The 20,812-nt window shown below is 49.7% G+C and overlaps 7 protein-coding genes across 7 annotated transcripts; 5 read left to right on the forward strand and 2 right to left on the reverse strand.

Annotated features, from left to right (window-relative positions):
* Positions 1–1,650: 1,650 nt before the first annotated feature.
* On the reverse strand, positions 1,651–3,714 carry FSUBG_2347 (amidase; the record flags this gene model as incomplete). Its single annotated transcript, XM_036680109.1, has 7 exons — positions 1,651–2,215; positions 2,264–2,314; positions 2,394–2,564; positions 2,614–3,138; positions 3,195–3,435; positions 3,515–3,596; positions 3,646–3,714. 7 exons carry the CDS (start codon positions 3,712–3,714, stop codon positions 1,651–1,653), a joined length of 1,704 nt encoding a protein of 567 aa, XP_036542266.1.
* Positions 3,715–4,997: 1,283 nt separating this feature from the next.
* Positions 4,998–6,369, reverse strand: FSUBG_2348 (acyl dehydrogenase medium-chain specific mitochondrial precursor; the record flags this gene model as incomplete). The annotated part of the gene is made up of 2 exons (XM_036680110.1): positions 4,998–5,816; positions 5,869–6,369. The coding sequence occupies 2 exons, from the start codon at positions 6,367–6,369 to the stop codon at positions 4,998–5,000; spliced, it is 1,320 nt and encodes a 439-aa protein (XP_036542267.1).
* A 1,307-nt stretch (positions 6,370–7,676) lies between these two features.
* On the forward strand, positions 7,677–8,975 carry FSUBG_2349 (uncharacterized protein; the record flags this gene model as incomplete). Its single annotated transcript, XM_036680111.1, has 1 exon — positions 7,677–8,975. The coding sequence occupies one exon, from the start codon at positions 7,677–7,679 to the stop codon at positions 8,973–8,975; it is 1,299 nt and encodes a 432-aa protein (XP_036542268.1).
* Positions 8,976–9,460: 485 nt separating this feature from the next.
* On the forward strand, positions 9,461–11,103 carry FSUBG_2350 (WD40-repeat (notchless); the record flags this gene model as incomplete). The annotated part of the gene is made up of 3 exons (XM_036680113.1): positions 9,461–9,685; positions 9,734–10,803; positions 10,851–11,103. 3 exons carry the CDS (start codon positions 9,461–9,463, stop codon positions 11,101–11,103), a joined length of 1,548 nt encoding a protein of 515 aa, XP_036542269.1.
* Positions 11,104–15,134: 4,031 nt separating this feature from the next.
* Positions 15,135–18,080, forward strand: FSUBG_2351 (trehalose 6-phosphate synthase; the record flags this gene model as incomplete). The annotated part of the gene is made up of 3 exons (XM_036680114.1): positions 15,135–15,157; positions 15,266–17,970; positions 18,034–18,080. The coding sequence occupies 3 exons, from the start codon at positions 15,135–15,137 to the stop codon at positions 18,078–18,080; spliced, it is 2,775 nt and encodes a 924-aa protein (XP_036542270.1).
* A 755-nt stretch (positions 18,081–18,835) lies between these two features.
* FSUBG_2352 (branched-chain amino acid aminotransferase) lies at positions 18,836–20,036 on the forward strand (the record flags this gene model as incomplete). The annotated part of the gene is made up of 2 exons (XM_036680115.1): positions 18,836–18,905; positions 18,964–20,036. The coding sequence occupies 2 exons, from the start codon at positions 18,836–18,838 to the stop codon at positions 20,034–20,036; spliced, it is 1,143 nt and encodes a 380-aa protein (XP_036542271.1).
* A 350-nt stretch (positions 20,037–20,386) lies between these two features.
* Positions 20,387–20,734, forward strand: FSUBG_2353 (branched-chain amino acid aminotransferase; the record flags this gene model as incomplete). The annotated part of the gene is made up of 1 exon (XM_036680116.1): positions 20,387–20,734. One exon carries the CDS (start codon positions 20,387–20,389, stop codon positions 20,732–20,734), a length of 348 nt encoding a protein of 115 aa, XP_036542272.1.
* Between the last annotated feature and the right edge of the window lie 78 nt (positions 20,735–20,812).

The raw sequence follows: 20,812 nt of genomic DNA on the forward strand, positions 1-20,812 counted from the left end.
TTAACAATAAAAGAGAGCTAGGCAGCCAGAAATATTTTCCACTGGAACCCGGCCCTAAGCACGAGCGTTTGGGGTACTGTCTCAACTTGAGATGTAAAAGGCCTTGTCTGGCCAAGTTACCGAAGCATGAAATCAGTATGAAATAGTAGTCAGGTGTGACAATGTAAGCTGTAAATTTCCCGACAGTTTCTTTAGACCAGGAACGAGGCACAGAGTGCCTGTCCACCTACATACCTTAGGTACGTGAGCAGGAGCATTTTTGTTTAATTCTTTCATCTTCCTTAGGCATCCAATAAGTATCTATAGTCATACAAGAGGTATACTGTTCCAATCCGAATGGAATCTGTCAGTTGAAGAAGTACATATCATACCGGCTAGGTCCTGTGGGATGCTCGCCTCCCCTGAACTAGCTACCACAACTACGCCACCTCTCTACAAGGCGGAACGCCGGTAGGCACTGTTCCGATAGTTCCGTATAACAAGCCCATTATGGCCGAATCCTGCGATCGGAACAGTCATATCAGCGAGAACAGTATGAATAATAGGAACGTCTCTTCCGACTGCCATGAAAGAGGAAGGAATGCCTTTCACCTATCACCAGCTTCCAGCCAGCTGCATCCATCGCGAAACATTGTGGTCCATGATGAGGCAGATATGCAACTTCTGTCCGAAGATCCGTTCTTCCTACTGGCCAGCCTTTTTAATACATCCGCGCTCTCTTTCATGCAACTCCTCAACTATCTATCAGTGAGCATAAATGAGGGCCACAGCATGGAAGTAGATCTTCTTGACATCAAGCTTGAGCGACTTCGAAACTGCGTTAGGATAATCCACCGTGTCGAGGCCGCTCTCGCCGGAAACTTGCAGTGGATAGCTCAAGGTGGTTGTAGTACCTGGCCCCGAACTCGACCTGGAACGAGCGCTGCAATAAGGAAGCAGGCCGTGCAGAGTCAATTACGAACTGACCATGAGGCTTTACGGCAAAAGTGTATTGTCATGAGACAGGACTGTGAGTCGGCAATGTTATTTCTAGTGAGCTATTCACAGCTTCTTTGTGGGGATCGCAGCATTGCACAAGCGGAGGAGGGGGCAAGGCTAACGAAGCTGGCGGCGTTCTTTGTTCCCTTGTCATTCGCTACCTCGGCGTTTGGGATGAACATAAAATAACTGGAGGGCAACAAAACTCTTCCGTTCTATGTATTCGCGGCGGTAGCCGTAGTAACCTTGGTAGCAACATCTGCCACCATGTTTTAGACCACGACATGGGGCTAGCTGGGGAAGATATCAAACAAGGTCTTCCAAACACTCAGAAGGGCCAAATAGAGTTTTTCAGCTTCTACATAGAACCTAGAGAGCAAGGAGTATTTATTGCCATGTGTGGGAAGAAGTAATATGGCGTCACAACTGAGCTGTCCTGATACCCGTCTGAAGAAGTCCTGCGGGCCATAACCTAATCCCCTCTTAATCTCAGGCAGCCTGATAAGAACAAACGCAAAGCGCGCTCCATATGATAATCCCATAAGTCAGGGAGTCAAAGAAAAGAAAGAAATAAGAGGAGAGTAGAAGGATAGCGGCCGCCCTAGACTAGTTTTCTTTAGCTGCAGCCTGCAATTCCCATACATTTCTCTTAGCCTTTCGAGTCGGTATATGTTACATGGCATTACAAACCAAACCACCAATACTGTTTTCGAACGCTTTCTGAAGTTCTTGAACAGCTCTCTGTCTTGTCTCGTACGCCGCCAGACTGTCGCCGGGCACTGAACCAGCATTCCTCGCATTATCAGCAACAGGATACATATAACGACCCGTCTGAATGCTTGTAGGCCACCCGGCCTTTTTGAAAGCCTCAGTGGCAAGTTTGATCAGCATGAGATCGCTCCCCTTTGCTCCTATCATAGTGCTAGCAATGGGCCGCATCTCGGGTCTTCCGCTGACCTTTGAGAGGTACGACATCTGAGCAAATGGCAGTACGAGTTGAGGCGCAAGTAGAATAGGCGAGATAAACTTCTCTGCGATGGTAGGGAAGGTCCCAGCAGGCGGGCTCGCCTCATCACGGTACTCTGGATGGGGTTCTCCGTAGGGCATGATGAGGATGGCGTTGGAAAGAGTCTTCGAATCCGGGCCCATGAAGTTCTCTGTGAACCAATTTCTGAAAACCTCGAGTTGTTTCACGTATACCTCGTATTCCTGGAGGGTGACATCTTTTCCAAGATCCCTATGCTATTTGTCAAAAATTATTCAGAACGATTGAGGACATACTGACCATCGGAATCGCACGACTGAGCTGACGAACGGGTTCTTGCCAAACTTGGCGCTATACTCGTCACGGAATCCGTCAAATCCATGATAGTAGTCGTAGCACACCCAGAAAGTCTTCGAGTGTTTTGACAAACTCCTCTGTCATAGCCTGTTGCTCTGCGTTGGCCAAGGGGTAGAATTCTTTAGGATAGAGTATCCTGGACGGGAATTCGGAGAAGTTCTGGTGAATGTTCTCGAAGGTGTGCGACACAATAAATTGAAGATCATCTAAACTGCGACCAAATTGACCAACAGTATCAAAGGCACTGCTCATCGATTAGTTCAGTTCTCACTTGCAGCACAGATTATTCATACGGTGAGTTGACTGGTATTCCATTCATGGATGTAGAGCCGAAGCTAGGTCGAAGCGAGAACAAGCCGTTGCAAGGCGCTGGTGCCCTGACACTGCCAGCAGAGTCTCCCGCAATGGAGAAGTCCAGCCAGTCATAGCCCGCTAGAGAGGTAGCAGCTCCTGTTGAGCTGCTCGATGGGCTCTGATAGCCATCTCCACGAGGATTGACGGGGCAATGGAAGTCAACCCACTGGTCTGTCGGTTCTTCGGGAGATGCGAAAGAGGTCATCTTAGTTTTACCCACGATCACAGCGCCCAACTTAATGAGTTTCATGGTGTAGTCGGCGCTTTGTCCATCTGGATCGTGAAGCTCGATCCACGGCCGACTCATCATGGTTGTTTGAGTACCTTTGAGACGGAAGATATCTTTGATGCCCATACGCGCACCAGCAAGAGGTGTTTCGGAGGTTCGGACAGTGCAGAGACGACTCGGGACCGCGATTCTTTTCCACAGCCCATTTGGGCTGAGCAGATCCAGGGGAACATACCTAAGGTCTCAGGTTAGCATGGTGTGAAGATTGAAGTAGTGTAAATGGTGTCGCACTCTTCCGGGTTCAAAGCATCAAGCGGAATCACTCCGAAGATGAAACTATCCAGGGTGTCCTCGTATAAGCGATAAGCTTGATGGATTCCACCATCACGGAGGAAGTATGGACTGGGTGGAAGATGGCTCTCTGGAGCCTGGGACCGAGTGGAAAACGCCAGAGAAGCGATCAGAAGCTTTGAAACGATTGAGTATCCCGAAGAACCCTTTTCCGGTTCTGGAGCAGAGAACAGCGATAGATCTGAACGATGGAGAGTAGACATCGTCAACATCAGCAAAGCGATTGACGAGTTGCAAGGCATCGTCCACTGAGGATATACAGTCGCAACCAACTTGAAGAAGGACAACAGGAACGACAGTAGAGAGTTTTTGAGATACGTTAGCAGAATCTACAACCTTGGCCTATAGATGTGTTAGCCTGATTTGAGTTTTGGGATTCTTCTCAACGTACGAGACACTGTGGATGGACTAGATAGGGGACGCCGTCCACCTCTTCAAGTCGAGATTGACCGCCGCCCATTGTGATGCTCTAGTTCTTCGGGCGCTTGGTGTAGTTTCAAAGTTTTTGAAATGCAATCGAGATATTTGTAGAAGAGAGTTTAGACAACGGTGTCCCGAGCCTGGCGACAGGGCTCTGCACTGACAAAGGAGGCTGAAGCTAGTGACACTGATTCAGCCTGCAAGTCCCGTCACTCAGGAAGAAATACATGCCGGGGCTTCTTGGCTGCTGCTCTTGTCATATACTGGCTCTATAGGATTGAATTTAGCAGCGTGGGTTGGATGAAGGAGTTCAAGCACAACATGTCGATGGGGACCATCGTTGAACGTTGTTTGTCTCTCTGAACTCAAAAGTAAGAGGTATCGATCGATTTGCCATCCTGACAAAGACAAAAGGCATTTATTCTTAGCCAATAAATTCAGTTATTTGGTCCATTATAAATGACATCCCAATTGTAGTCGTAAGCAAAGGAGTTTCGTCGTTGGACTAGGTACGGCAGTAAATGAGTTCTTTGAGTCAAGATGCATCATTAACCAAGAATTACTTACCCTGCACAGGCAATCACAATTTCTGACTGCTGATAGACATGACAGGGACACGCATCGCGGAGTCTCTGTTGGAGTTCAGAACGAAATATCAGGGGTTTCATATTGGTTACTCACGTTGGGCTTCGTATTGAGCTTCATATGCAATGTGTATAAGAGCATGAGCTGGGGACCACTCTATGAGAACTACCCTTGTGAGCTAGATTGGAAGGCATAAGGAGCTCCCGATGCACATACGAATGTGAGCGTTATACCATTTAGAGGTATATCGTGGCGAATGCTTTGGGCTTTATAACAGTACAATCACCAATCCCAAAGGCTGCTGGCCGATTACTCTTAAATCTCCATCAACGATTCTTGCATAGCATATGAGACAGCCTTCCTCATGTGTGGTGAGTGGCTTTGGACACATGACATCGCCGCTGACGGGGAAAATTAGCTGTTAATTCCCCGGATTAAGGCTTTACCGGAGATTCGTGTGAGGAGATGATTGTCAATATTCTGGAGTATATCTGACATCTCTACTAAAGTCTATGCCTGTCCTGGTCAATGATGTTTTGTTGCTAGCCGAGCAGATTGTCCTGGGCAACTCGACAAAGACTATGATTCTTCATCCATCGTGACTGGCATCTATGGTGGGTTTTCTCTATTCACGCCGTGGCAAACACAGTTGAACAAGCCTGCGATTGCTTTCTTAGGGGAAAGGTCCTTATTAAAGTTGCATTCTGATTCTTACTTATGACTATGCATTGATTACCACTACAAACGAGACTTATCAATCTTGGAAGGTCCATAAGTAGCAGCCCAAGGCTCATAATCCTCCAAAGCCATAACACGCTGCATCTGTCGTCGTCTCAGACCGACATTTCCTCCATCAAACAAAGGATAACACATAACGTCATTCAACAATCTCGGGAAAGACATGTCCTTTGCATAAGCCTTCATACCAACCGCCTTCATAGCATCAATAACACACTCGACCGCAACATCGGTAGTATAAATCTTGGTCTGCATAGCCATCTCAAGCTTGACTTTCCATTCAAGAGTCTCATCCTCGAGAGTGGCGACCGCCTTCCACACAAGCAAACGACTGGTCTCGAGGCGAATCTTGCAGTCGATGAGCTTGTCAGCTACACTCTGATGCTCGATGATGGGCTTGGAGCCACCGCGAGAATCGGACTTGGCGAAGGCGAGAGCTTCCTCGAAGGCTGCGCGGGCAGTTCCTATCGCCATGGCGCCGACGAGAGCAGCCGACATGGCAAAGGCTTGCTCGATCAGACCTTGGGCCTTGAGACCAGGGGTGCAAAGAAGGTTCTCGTGAGGAACACGGAACTCGGTGAAGCGAGTGTGAGGGCCGGATGCGGTGATTTGGCCTGCAAGTTCAGGTTCGCCCAGGACCTGATAGGCCTCCGCCTTGTTATTGGCGATGGTCTCTCTAGTTACTAAGAGGACAGCAATCTGAGTTGCCGGTTCAACGTTGGGATCTTGGGGCTTGGATGGGTCGTCTGAGATTCTGACAACAACGCATGCAAGATCAGCCCCTTTATAGTCCCAGCCACCACTGTTGGAGGGCCAGAGCTAAAACACGCGTTAGTATATACCTGAGTGTTTGGGGATCAAGTGTACAGACCTTTTCACCGTTGATGATCCATTCGTTTCCGACCTTTCTAGCTGTGGTCTGAAGACCTGGTCCGCCCTTCTGCAGCCAATTCGCCGTTCCACCGGGCTCAGAGTGCATCAAACTGGCCAGGGGGTCACCCTCGCCAGAGATGAAGGGCTTCAAGAACTTCTCCTGCAGGGCAGTTGAATCACTAAGAATCAGGGGCATCAGACCAAGCGCAGTAGCGACAATGGTGAGTGAAGTAGCTGGCTCCACTGCAAAGAGCTCTTCGAGGATGATGCTCTCGTGAACAAGGCCCTCCATAGTGCCACCAAGGGGAATGGGAACTTGAGCCTTGATCAGACCATGGCGAACAGCCTCCTTGTAGAAGGGCCTGGTAGCCTGAAAGCGAGAGAACTGGTCTGTCTGGGCGTTGTACTCTGCAGGAGCTTTGGTGAGGATGGTGTTGGCAAAGTCCTGAGCATGGCGCCTAGCTTCTTGCTGAGCGGGAGAAAGTTTGAAGTCAACCATTTTGTATAAGTAGTGGAAATTTAATTAAGAGAATACTGGGTATGTATCACGGGGATATTGGTCTTTGGATGGGGAGACTCTTGTCTGTTTATATAACAATTCCTCTAACAGCCCCTTATCAACATACCCTGTACCTGATAATGTCAAGCTGGTTAACTGTTACCCGACCACTTCCCCCGCTCCACGATGAGCTGATCATATCTTGTTATCAAGTGGAAATGAAGCTAGTGATGATAGATGGGAGCTAGCATTATGAAGTTCAGGGATAATCTGGGGTAATGGGTCTTTGGAATCCGGGGCAGACTGGATAAATATTACCCGGACCCGAATGGACACTCCAGCCCACTCACCTATCAAGGTTATCCGTATCAGAGAAATTGATATCCTGTCATTGGATAGAATGGTATCAGCGATTGGGACCAGATAGCGGATATCGTGATAAATAGAAGGTTCGTGGCGATCAATTGTACTCGGACCCCTGGCTCATTCATGGAAACTGATTGCCAAACGAACTGGAACGAGCTCAGCCGGGACCCGAGAAGTCGGGACAGATGCACCAACAGAAGTCGATGAAGTGCCGGATGCACCCGAAGGTACTGAAATAAAGCTTTCGGTCAATTACAGATAATGCAAAATAAAATATCGTGAGTACCTAACAAGTATGAGTTGGTATTGGCCCCCCTCTCATATAAGCTTCACCACCCAACTCAAATCTCCAAGAAAGCTATGAATGAGCATCTGAATTTAAATATTTCGTCTTCTTTCGAAGCATCATAGGTTTTTTAGGCTCCGTTGCAAGAAGAGGGGAAAAAAACAAAGCAGGAAATATATTAAGGGGATTGCGCAGACATGTGAACTTTTGAAACCTGAATAGTATTCGCCTTAGAAACTGTCTGGACCCCGAATGCAATGCACGTTGTGGCTCAATCAAGGTTCGGGGAGGTAGAGGGAGCAAGAAAACATTCAGACCTTGATACAGGTCAAATTAAACTCAGCAAAAGGTATACTAAACTTGACCAAAACTTATACGACGTTACCTAAGTCTTTTTGTCATTTAGGATCGAAGTGCTGAGCCCTAGAGAGGTCAGTAACGTATGAGTTAGGGACTCAGTGTAATCATGCCCAACGTTAACAAAATAACTACGAACCTCGGGGGGGAAAAACATTTCTGACGCTAGATCAGGGTGCCAGAATGAACTGGTCTGAAGCCCTGCTAAAATAGATTATACTTGCCTGAACCCTTTTTATCACTTGAGATAAAGGCCCTGAGTCTTCTTGCATCCTGTCCCCTTGGCATGCAAATTGTCATGGACCCAAGGCGTCGTCAGCTCATGTTACACGAGCTGCCAGCGACGATTCCCAAAACAGCCGACATTTATCCGCACGGAAATTCCTCAACGCCCCCGCTGCCTTACGCGTGGCCACAGCTGACACCGGTCAACCACCAAATCCACACATCGTTGACCTCCAAACGCGTTGATCGCGTTCTCGATTCCGGCGGCGACATGTTTGGCATTCTCGAGACCGTCCAAGTGCCCCATTCGGGTATCTACAACAGCTATGAGGAACTTTTCAAACAACTCAGCGATGGCATGGAAAAGGAAGGCTACAAGATCGTCAAGGCTAGATCCCATCGAGGCAAAGTGGGTGGTGCCGACGTCCCGGGGAACGACATAGTACGATGCGATCTCGTCTGCGATCGTGGCGGGAGGCCATATCGATGCATGGCGACAAAACACAAGACGACGACAAAGAAGACCGACTGTCCTTGGAAAGCAAAGGCGGTCCATCGCAAGACTATGGGGGGATGGGTACTGACAATTACGTGCGATCAGCATAACCATGAGCCCGGCACACCCGAACCACCGACCCCCGAAGCTGCGAGCGAGGAAGAGACGAATATACTGGACGACCTGGAAGGTGAGCATAGCTTGGATCCGGCTGCGACGCCGCTCCTCACGCCTTGGCAAGACGAAGGGCCACAACCCGATCAGGAGACTCAAGCTGCAATCCAGGTCGCAGGTGTCTCCAACGCAGTTCTTCGTCTGACCGGTGAGACGTTCCATCAATTCAAGGGCGAGTACCGCAAGATGTCGCATGCGGATCGTGTTGCGCAGCTATCGCATCTCCAGCTCCGCGTTGCAGCCATCTATGCTGTCCAGAATGAGGACCTGCAACGACAAAAGAGGCAAGAAGCTCAAGACAAGCGCCATCGACAAATCGAGGATGCGAAGAGGCAATCCTCGGCGCAGAAGCAGCGGGCTAGACAGCAGCGTCGTCAGCAAGTGGTGGAGCAGAACCATCAGCAACAGCAGCAGCAGCAGCAAATGCATCAGCACATCCAGCAACAGCAACTCCCTCAACAAACCACCCAAGCCCAAGTTCAAGCCCAAGCACAGGCCCAAGCACAAGCACAAGCACAAGCGCAGGCGCAGGTTCAAGCTCAGGCCCAAGCCCTAATGCAATCACAGCTGTACCTCCCGCAGAACCCTCAGCAGGCCGCAATTGCGGTGCCAACGATGGACATGCCGCAGTTTCAGCATTACGTGGCTCCGGCCAATAAGAGGATGCGTGGGCGGACTTCTCAAGGCGGACAAACTCAATAGCAACGAGAATACGGCGTTTGGGATCAGGAGCCTATGTAAAACGATCAGCATTGTAGAAAGGATCTTGCTTGTAGGTAGTTTTGTTATTTTGTTCAACTTCTTTTTAAAGATAGACTGGTTAGGGGAGGAAAGGAAACTCGGTACCTTGACCCTAAGCAATGAAAAGACTTGGGGTTGCTCCTCGAGGTTCGTTAACGGGTTTATGCGGGGGGGTGTGCCAAAATTGTTAGCAGCTTAGAGATTAGGAAGAATGGGCCTGGCCCGTATAGAGAGAGTGAGAAGTCATTGACCTTTTATAGGCATGGATGCCAAAATTAACTCAGTAAAACAGCCACCTATGCTTATATCAAATCCTTTTTGTCACCCATTCAAGCACTGCAGCTCCTCACCGCCAAAATTTCTAAAGATTTTGCCAAAAATCTGCCCCACCATCCCGCTTCTGAAAATATCCAGCCTTTGTGAAGCATCAAGATAAATAAACCAAAATGGCGACAATTGTACCCCCGCCGTCGAAACGGCAGAAGAGAGAAGAGCTTGAGCGCTCTCAGATTCAGCAGGATGTTACGGCGATCGCTTCTGGGCCTGCTGGCTCGTTCAAGGCGAGGTTCTTGGATGGAGATGGAAAGCAGATGGCAGATGTGATTGAGGTTCCTCTTGCGGATGCTTCAGAAAAGAACTTGTCGCTTCTTTTGAATACGTTACTTGCTAGAGTTTGTCGCCTGATCTTTTTGTGTGCTGAGCTTTGCTGACTTTCCCAGGAAAAAGAAGAATTTCTCCCATATCGATTCCGAATTCACATCCCAGATACTGATATTATCGTGGACCAATACCCTACCGATCTCCTCCAGCTTCTCCGTAACCATGGCATCGAGAACCCCTTTGAAACGACTGTCACACTTAGTGCCGAGCCACAGGCTGTCTTCAAGGTTCAGCCTGTAACGCGCATGTCCCATAAGATCCCCGGGCATGGCGAAGCAATTCTCGCAGCTCAATTCAGCCCCAAGAACAGCAATCGACTAGCGACAGGTTCTGGAGATAAGACAGCGCGGATATGGGATACCGATACCGGAACACCCAAGTACACGCTCTCCGGTCATGGTGGATGGGTGTTGGCAGTTGCTTGGTCCCCCGATGGTGCACGTCTCGCTACTGGAAGCATGGATAAGTCTGTTCGACTTTGGGACCCAGAAACTGGAAAAGCTGTTGGAAACCCCTGGACAGGACACTCAAAGTGGGTGACCAATATCTGCTGGGAGCCTTATCATCTCTGGAGAGACGGCACACCTCGGTTAGCGAGTGCAAGCAAAGATGCAACAGTCAGGATATGGGTTGTCAATACAGGAAAGACCGAGCATGTCCTATCCGGCCACAAGAGCAGTGTAAGCTGTGTGCGCTGGGGAGGCGAGGGTCTCGTATACAGCGCCAGTCACGACAAGACGGTGCGAGTATGGAATGCTGAGAAGGGAACTCTTGTGCACACCTTGTCGTCTCACGTCCACTGGGTGAACCATCTTGCGCTCTCAACAGATTTTGTTCTGAGGACTGGATTCTACGACCATACACCTGTTCCTGATACGGAGGAGGGAAAGAGAAGTAAGGCTAAGGAGAGGTTCGAGAAGGCTGCCAAGTTTCAGGGAAGAATCGCTGAGCGGGTGGTTACTGCTAGTGATGATTTCACTATGTACCTCTGGGATCCAGCGCAGAGCACAAAGCCTGTTGCGCGTATGTTGGGCCATCAGAAGCAGGTGAACCATGTCACTTTCTCCCCTGACGGTTCTCTCATTGCCAGTGCAGGTTGGGATAACCATACCAAGATCTGGAGTGCAAGGTAAGCCACCCAAACACCATTCACATTTGACACACTAACAATCACAGGGACGGCAAATTCATCAACACCCTCCGCGGCCACGTAGCTCCCGTCTACCAATGCGCCTTCTCAGCAGACTCCCGTCTCCTCGTCACAGCATCGAAGGACACAACACTCAAGGTATGGTCAATGGCCTCTCACAAACTCGCTGTGGATCTGCCCGGCCACCAGGACGAAGTGTACGCGGTGGATTGGGCGCCGGATGGAAAGAGGGTTGGCAGCGGTGGTAAAGACAAGGCCGTTCGGCTGTGGCGGAATTAGAATCCCGAAAATGGTGTTTGTTACTGTTACAAGTCAAGATACCCCCGAAGTGAGTGGTTCACAAGATTGCTGTGCCGTGCATGTTTCACTGGGAGGCGTAGAAAACGTGCTTGGCTTATCTTTAGAATGAGATCTATAGGTGCATACGCGGCGCTCAGCACGGGAGACTTCCGAATCTCACGCACTACTGCACTGTCTGTGAGTCTTGTTTCTTTTGTCAAGTAGGGCTTTGTAACAGATCATGCATGCATGCACGGGAGTTGAGGGCTTCTGGACTGTGATCCAAGATGGAGTCCCACCGGAAACTGAACACCCTCGATTGAGTTGCGGCTTTTCAAGGTAGTCAAGGTGATAGGTCCGCTTGTATGCAGACGGGGCCTCTTTTCACCTGATGCTACTATAGTTCTGTTGGAAACACGTATGAAGACTAGATGAGCTGGTAATGAGAGGGGTCGAAGTGAAGCTCGCGATATGTTAGAACTGTCTAGAAAGTGGTGTTGGCCCTGTGGGGAAAGTAACCCATGTCCAAGCTAAATGTACTTTATCCCGAATTCCCGAAGCAGAGTTCATAGCTAAAACTTGGGAGCGAAATATCTAGATTTATCTTTGAAGTTGGCCCTAACATCTCATCTCGATCACGTAGAAAGCCTCATACTGTATGTCCTCGAATCAGGCTTGAATGCCCAGCCCTCCCTGTCGGATCATATCGGACCCGGACCGGCGTTGCATATCCAAGCCATGATGTTTCCTTTTTTCCTCAAAGTTAAGCACCTTGCAAACCTACAGCCTGCCATCGACACCACGAGGTTTCCCCGCTGATCGTGAGTGGATGATATGACCCCGGAAGGCATCGGGCAGCGAGCGGCCCAAAGAGATGCGGAGAATTCAGAAAATGGCTAAGAGCAATTCTGTATCTAACAAAGTACGTTCCTTTGTACTTACTCAGGCAATTAGTGGCCAGTGTACTACTGCTCATTAAAATAGGTGTTGCAAGCGCTTACACGCAGATGAAAAAAAAAACGCAGTTGTCCGGTCCCGTTGCGGGCCCCCCGGTCCTCCGGCCGGCTGTGGGCTCAGGTGGAAGCCGAATATCCCTGCTGCCGCATCGCATTGTGTGATGTTACCGTAATCCGGCGCTTGGAAAGTTGGAGAAGATGCGTGCATGTTGCATGCACTGTAGACATGATCAGAGGATAGGTAGTGATTTCCATGTGACACGGACCGTTATTACCCCAATATCTATCTGCTGGATTCATTCTTGTCCATTGCCCCGAGGCACAGTCTCGGGTTAGACTGAGAATCCAAGAGGCACAGGAATTACTCCACCACGGAGAAGCTGCGGGGTGCAGCCAAGTTGAGAAGCAATATCGAGGTCCCCTGACGATCTTCTACATGGTGCACAAAGTCAACTGCAGTTCTTGCTAGTATCCAAGGTCCTTACTCAAACCGAGACTCATTATTCAGAAGCGGAATACCCGGTCTTGGTATGAAATGGGATCTGTCCGATGAAAACAAGCCATATCCTGCAAGTTGCACACGGATCCCATCTCACATGCACGCCACCAACCGCATGGATCTCTCCAATCGCATGGTCCATGCGGTTTTTAATCTCAGGACGTTTGATATAATGCGGCAAATTCAGTCAATCTGATGCGAAGACGGGAAGTAGAAACGGCCCGTGTAAGACGGCGTGGTATGGCAGAGACGGGCCGGTGCAGCCAGTTTTTGGACAAGGGTGTAGAATGGTGTTTTGAGTGAAGTGCATGAGTTGTAGTTGTCGTAGTGAGGAAAATGAAGAGATAGACTGGGTTGGTGTGGTTGGTGAGATGGTGGTAGTGGTTTGTTTCAGGCGTAGTTCAGACGGTGATGGTTACCATGGATATCATGAATGCGTACTCCGTATAGGTCAAGAATAGCCGGCGTTACGTAGAACATGGTGCATGGATGAGAGTTTAGACAGTGTCATTCCTGGTTCGGACTACGAAGCATTTATAGAATGATTTTATAGCAGTCATGCTCTATGAACCTAACCACGATCGAAGAGTAGATCAACCAAATGCCTGAGTATAAGACAGTTACCAAACAAGCTATCATTTCCTCAGGCATGTGAAGTGCATGATCGACGAAATACAAGAGGGCGTGTCGATTTGAGAGGCCGCCTAATTCTCAGCCATTGGGGTAACTAACTGTGCACCTACAGGTAAACCTACAGGCCCGAGAGATTGGTTAACAGCCTCCCACCAACACGCTCACAACATCACTACCACCTCACCTCACTTCACCCGGAGGCATTTTCTCCATTCGTAGACCAATGACACCTGGTTATTCCCTTGTACATCTCCTTTCCCATTGATCAACACATCCAGGCACAGTCAATCAGCGTTTTTATTTACATAGTCTCACCTTATGCACGAGGTTTCTTAGCCAAATGCCGAGTTATCATGTCACTCTTGGCTCTATATCAGCCAAAGAGAAACATTACCGGACCTCGCTGTTGGCTCTGTCTCGTCATCCATACATCATCCTTGTTTTTTCACCTCTCGACCCGCGTTTAGCCTACCTACCCGCTCTGTAAAGCTCCGCCTAAACAAACAATGACAGGCTATCGTGGGGCCTGCAAAAAACTCCACACACGTAGTCTTTTTTCCTCTGTGCATCGGTCCACACTCCGATTTATCTTGACTTGTTTCGTTACTGGCGTTATTTTTCTACCTCATCACGAGAAAAGGAATTAAAAGCTCAGAGAGGAAAAGCTTCAGATTGGGTTGCTAGCTGTATGACAAAAAGAAAAGACTAGCTAGGCTTTTATACCGATTGATGCCCCTCTTGGTTTGGCTGTCTTACACCACACCCCCTCCTCAATTGGACGTGAATATTCCACCTTGTTCCAAGCTATCAGCTTTTAAACCTGACTTGAGCTTGGTTTTCTTCGTGGATCACGGACCAAACTCTCCTGTCTCGAGATCCTCAACAACTGATCCCGATTACTTTTCTCGCAAACTACGTCACGATTGACTTCTTTCTTTCTGTGTGTTGGATGTCTCCTATTTTTTGTTGAACCGCCTCTTTCAAGTCTCCTTTCTTGTTTCTGTCTTGTATCATACATAGCACACTCTGAATCGGCCCTTCGTCACAGCCCAGAATTGTCCGCTTCCTCTTGTTCACATGGTGCTCATGCTCTAATTCTCCACTTGAGCAGACGATTTTCCTTTATTTATCAGGTACCAACGGTTCTCGCTTGAGGCTTAAAAAACTGCCCTTGTTAATACCCATTCTAGCAGCCCAAAGGTTGTAGAGCAATCATTACGTCAGAGTTAGCGCTCTACTTTACTGGCTGCATTTCCTCACATTCCCTGTCTTTTCTATACACCCATCCTAGCCATCCATCCAATTCATCCAGACAATCGCACTCCAAGTCCAGTCCAGACCATTTCGAAACTGACAGGGCTACTTTATAGGTTGATCCTTAACTGGAAAATACCTCTCAATTAAAATTCCTCTATTAATTGTCGATCAACCCCCGGCGACAGAAAAAAAAGGAGCTGTTTAAGCAACGATCTCGGAGCTATTCAAGCTTGATCGACAGTGCAACAAGTATAACCACCTGACGAATCTCACGACACGGAGCAACAGCGGCCATAGTGGAGATTTTATCTTCCAAATTATACTTGGTCTCTCCTGTTTAACTATCAACCTTGCAGAAATCCCATCTCCCTGCCGTGCGCATTCAACCATTTGCGGTGCTATTCGCCACTTTCGGCTTGATCTTACACCTGAGCGCATCTGCGACAAAGAGGCGTTTTACCTGCGACAAGCTACATCCCTCAACAAAACTCGACTCCTCTGCCACTCGTACTTCCAGTTCTACATCCACATGAAGTCGTCGTACGAGAGAATTCAATAGTATCTCGATCAACTTTGATTCTCGTTAACTTTTCGCATCCAACAAGACTCGATCCACGAGGACAAGAACTCTACATACACCAACAAACAAGCTTCTCGAGCAATTCACATACTAAACATCAGCCAAAATGACGGTCTTTGTGTGTTCTCTGTATGTTGCCTCCCTCGATGTTTTTTTTGTTGCTCCCCCGCTCTAGCCCCTCCATCGTTGAAAGCCCACCAAACTTAGGCGAAAAATGACGAGCTAACATGACGATAGCTTCCTCCCCAAGACAATTCACTTCACCCTCCCCGGTACACCTCCCCACGGCGCCGATCCCACTCGAGCGTCATTGTCCGAATCCTCAGACCCCAAGCCTAAAAAAGCTGCCACTCTTCCTCCCAAGCCCAAACCTGCTGCGCCGGTTGGTGGTCGACCTGCGCCTCTAGCTCGCCAACCGAGTCTTTTCCAGAAAGAGGATATAACACCTCCTCATACACCGACCGAAGAGACTGATTCCAACTTGTTCGCGAACGAAGATGGTTTCAGAATACAATTTCCTCATGGCGCCAGCTCCAGCATTGAGCATGCAAAGACCTGGGGCAGCCGCGCCAACCAGCCCAAGTCTCGCGCCAGCTCTCCTCCTCCCTCTGCCTCTCTCTCCGAGAACAATCGAACAATGCAAAAGGCCCGTGAACTTGGTCGCCAGGGAGTTCTTCAACCGAGATCTCTAGTTAGAAGCGACAGCCACGATCGAGTCTTTGCCTCGGCTGGTTGGATGGTTGTTAATGCGGACCAGGGCAATGGTGGTCTTCGCAATGCTGCTGATGCCGCTGCTCGCGATGGCAAGATTGACGATATTACTTGGGTGGGCACCCTCGGTATGCCCACCGATGCCCTTGAAGGCACACAGCAGAAAGAAGACATTGAGGCTGTTCTAGCGAATGAACACAACATGCTGTCTGTCTTTTGTTCCGACAAGGACTTTGATGGTCATTATGCTCATTTCTGCAAGCACATCTTGTGGCCTGTCTTCCATTACCAGATCCCCGACAACCCCAAGAGCAAGGCCTACGAAGATCACTCGTGGAAATACTATGTCAATGTCAACCAGGCCTTTGCCGATCAGATTGTTAAGAACTGGAAGCGAGGTGATGTCATCTGGATCCATGATTACCATCTGCTTCTCGTTCCTGGAATGGTCCGCAAGAAGCTCCCCGAGGCCAAGATCGGCTTCTTCCTCCACGTCGCTTTCCCGTCTTCTGAGGTCTTCCGATGCTTGGCTGTCAGAAAAGAGCTTCTAGAGGGTATGCTCGGTGCCAACCTTGTTGGTTTCCAAATTCACGAGTACGGACGTCATTTCCTCCAGACTTGCAGTCGTATCTTGAGTGCGGAAGCTACACCCGATGGTCTTCAGCTTGAAGATCGATTTATTGATGTCATTCACCTTGCCATTGGTATCGACCCAGTCAGTCTTCGTGAGCATCTAGACGCCCCAGATGTTGCAAAGTGGCTACAGGTTCTGCAGGAGCGATACAAGGGCAAGAAGCTCATTGTTGCTCGTGATAAGCTTGACCACGTCCGCGGAGTTCGTCAGAAGCTTCTTTCTTACGAACTGTTCCTGAACAAGAACCCTCAGTGGCGCGAGAACGCTGTTCTCATCCAAGTCGCCCTTTCATCCAACGAAAAGAGTGATCTCGAGGCCACCGTTAGCGACATTGTGACCAGAGTCAACTCATCGTGGGCCAACCTGGCGTATCAGCCAGTGGTATACCTCAAGCAGGATATTGACTACGCTCAGTACCTTGCACTCCTGACCATTGCCGATGCGCTCATGATTACCAGCCAACGTGAGGGTATGAACTTGACATCTCACGAGTATCTTTTCTGCCAAGATGGAAAGCTCTTGCCAGAGAAGAAGCATGGTTCTCTGATTCTCTCTGAATTCACGGGAACTTCATCCCTCTTCGCCAAGAATGAACTTGCTGTGAACCCCTGGGATTACCGACAGTGCGCCGATGCTATCAAGCAGGCTTTGGAAATGGGCGAGGAAGAGAAGGATAGACGATGGGAAAATCTATACAAACGTGTCAACAGTCACACCGGCTCTCATTGGTTCACAGAGTTCCTTGGTCGCCTTGATATCGTATATGAGGAGCAGCACAAGCGCGATCAGACATCTGTTCCTCGCTTGTCGATTCCGGCCCTATCTAACAAATACCTGAACGCGAATCGTCGACTTTTCATCGTTGACTATGAGGGCACCCTGGTAGCTTGGGGCCCTGTCAACCAGATCATTCCCATCAGCCCCCAGCGAACACTTGATGTATTGAACGATCTGCTTCTTGACGAGCGCAACACTGTCTACGTCATGTCTGGCCGACGGCCTGAGGAGCTCGATAGAGTCTTCCGCCGAGTTCCCAACCTGGGCCTGATTGCTGAGAATGGATGCTTCCTCAAGGTCCACGGCAACGAAAAGTGGACTGAGATGGCTGATCTAGACCACGTCAAGGATTGGAAGGAGTCAGTGCGGCCTATCATGACATACTACCTCGAGCGAACGCCCGGTGCCGAGATCGAGGAGCGTCGCTGCAGTCTGATTTTCCACTACAAGAGTGCGGAGGACTATGAGTCCGCTTCACGACAGGCTTCAGATTGCGCCAGTCACGTCAATGATGCCTGCGAGTCTCAGCGTGTCCATGCTATTGCCCTGGACGGATGTATCGCTGTTGAGCCCATAGATTGGACCAAGCGAACCGCTGCCAGGAAGGTGTTTGAGACTCTGAAGACGGAGATAAGCTCTACGCAAGAGCACAAGACGCCCGTTGACTTTTTGATGGTCATCGGTGACGGACGAGAGGATGAGAAGGTCTTTAAATGGGCAAACATACTCCAGGAAGACGGATCAGTAGAGAACGTTGTTACTGTCAGTCTTGGTAATCGCAACACCGAAGCAACAGCCACTCTTACGCAGGGTGTCAGTGGTACGTTTCCCTTTGCGACAGATCCGTGTTGAGCAGTACTTTCTTTATACTAACTTTTTGCAGGCGTCCTCTCTTGTCTCCAGCGTCTCGCTTCTCTCAACTCTTCCTGACTACAGGTTTATTGTGGAATTATTGCGTATTATTGCATTTGTCTTTGTGCCGTTGGCGTTGGGTCAGCGGGCGCAGGGGAATTAAAACGACCGTCGGGTCCAGTAGCTCGACGACACCAAAAGAGTAGTTCCATATGATGTTTTTATTTTCCTTTATAGTTGTTTCGTTAGAGTCGTTATGATGGGGCATGGGCTACAATGAGGAATGGTTTCATTATTAGGGACTCTCGCGAGTAAATGGTTTCTTACACACTCTACTCTACTCTCATTCGCATTTCTTACATGGGTCATATCAGCGGATGGAAGCGAGTCTGGTGTCATACACACCACGATATAGAAAATGAATAGAAGGATATGTCTTGATCCATCCAAGTTGCTATACGCCTCCCGCCGTCTCCGACATCCAATACCTGACTCTCAACAAAAAACGTTAATTCCCGTTGCAACCGTTTTCTATTGCCCGCTCACGCATGACATCACACCGGTGAAATCCCCAGCTCAACAGCGAATGATGCGCCCTGAAAACAGCCAAAAATAAACTGCCGCAGTGCACCCCGCGCCTTGCGACATCGGCCCAAATAATTCTGATTGGGAGGGAGTCAGAGGAATTTAATTTATTAGTGTTGATGTGAAAGCATCTTCTCGTTCTTACTACGACTTACTGAGAGCTTATAAATGTAAGTAATAGAAGTATAAAAGAGGCTGAATTGGACGTACGTTGACTGAGGTAGCTTCTGTGTATCTCACACACAATCATGACTGCTTTTCCTCCTCCTCCTGTTAATACCATTGACTGGTCCAACGTGGGCTTCAAGGTCCGCGAAGGTTAGTTAGCTCCCTGCCCAATTGACTACCCTTGGAGCTATCGTGTTGACAATTGCAGTCAATGGACATATTGAATCTACCTACAGCCGAAGCACGGGGAAATGGACTCCTCTTCACTTTGTCGCGGATCCCTTCATGCGCATCCACGGCATGGCGCCGGCTCTCAACTACGGCCAACAAGCCTACGAAGGTCTCAAGGCCTTCCGAACCCCCAATGACGAAGCAATCACCATCTTCCGACCTAACCGTAACGCTAAGCGTCTTCAACACTCTGCGGAAGTTGTGTCAATGCCCCACGTCCCCGAGGAGCTGTTCCTCGATGCGGTTCGCGCTGCTGTCGCTTTGAACGCTGAATACGTTCCTCCTCACGACACTGGCGCTGCGCTGTATATTCGACCACAGCTGTATGGTTCAAGCGCCCAGCTGGGTCTTTCACCGCCGGATGAGTACATCTTTGCGGTGTTTGTCATTCCGACTGGTGTCTACCACGGCGCTCATCCAGTTAAAGCGCTTATTCTTGAGGACTTTGATCGCGCGGCGCCGAATGGCACGGGCAATGCAAAGGTCGGTGGCAACTACGCTCCTGTGCTGCGATGGAGCGACAAGGCGCGTGACGAGGGCTACGGTATCACGCTGCACCTGGACAGTGTGCGCCACGAAGAGATTGACGAGTTCAGCACGAGCGGCTTCATCGGTGTCAAGGACAACGGGGGACAGGTGACCCTCGCGGTGCCGGACTCCAAGTGCGTTATCGAGAGTGTCACGAGCGACAGCATCCAGGAGCTGGCGCGCAGCTACGGATGGGCCGTGGAGAAGAGGGCGATCAAGTATGAGGAGCTCAAGGAGTTTACAGAGGTTTTCGCAGCGGGCACTGCGGCGGCGCTGGTGCCGATTAGGAGTATTACGCGACGTGTTGGGGGAGGGGAGGATGTTGTTACGTATATCAAGGATGGGAGGGAAGAGCCTGGGCCGCTGTTTGAGAAGCTGCTCACGCATCTGAAGGATATTCAGCTTGGAAGAGCGGAGGATTCATTTGAGTGGAGATATCCTGTTGGTGAGAAGGATAAAGAGATTGCTGGTGCGCCTGGGGGACGAAACGGTGATGCCACGACTGTTGATCAGATGGATTAGAGAGAGAGAGAGAGAGAGAGAGAGAGAGAGAAGCAATGGTTACCGTGTTAGTCGCACTCGCGATACTGACCCGTCTCGTCTATCTCGAGTTCCCAAGGACCGTGTTTGCACTTTGCTTTGTCCCGCGACCCCCGTCGCTGGTTACGGGTCGCCGCATGGTACAACGGGAGTTGGACAAACAGACCACCCTTTGGGGTTTGCGGAGCCGGAGGAGGTGTAACGAGCCCGGTAATTCTCATATATACAACCAACCATCCAGCCTGAGTTACAAAGTGTGAACAAAATCATCCTCCTTTAAATCCCTCTCTGCCAAAAACACCAGCCCTCACTCCCCAAATCTTCTCCCCAGAATGTGCACATACTCCTTCCAACGCATGGTATGCTGCTGCGCCAAAGGCCCCGAGTGCCCTCAAATGACCCGCGGCCGCGCCATCATCGGCGGCGAGACCTTCCACTACATCGACATGTTCTACGCCGTGGACGACCTGGGCTCGGCGTGCGACTACCAGCGACGGCTGTTTGGGCGGAACGCGGGCCCTACGATGCACTGTCCGAGATATGCGTTTGACGACAAGAGGATCATCAAGGGGAGCTTTAGGAAGAGCGAGCTCGCGTGCGTCAAGTGTGCTGAGACGTGTGCGCCGCCGAGCTGTAGTTGGCAGGCTCCTAGGGCGGAGGGGAAGGAGGAGGGGAAGTAGGGGACGGCCCCACACGGAGGGGATTCGGACACGGAACATACGGAGAGGACAGGGAGTTTACGGAAGATGGATTTAGGG

The sequence above is a fragment of the Fusarium subglutinans genome, assembly GCF_013396075.1.
Source record: "Fusarium subglutinans strain NRRL 66333 chromosome Unknown NRRL66333_c0000019, whole genome shotgun sequence".
In the NCBI taxonomy this organism is placed as follows: Eukaryota; Fungi; Ascomycota; class Sordariomycetes; order Hypocreales; family Nectriaceae; genus Fusarium; species Fusarium subglutinans.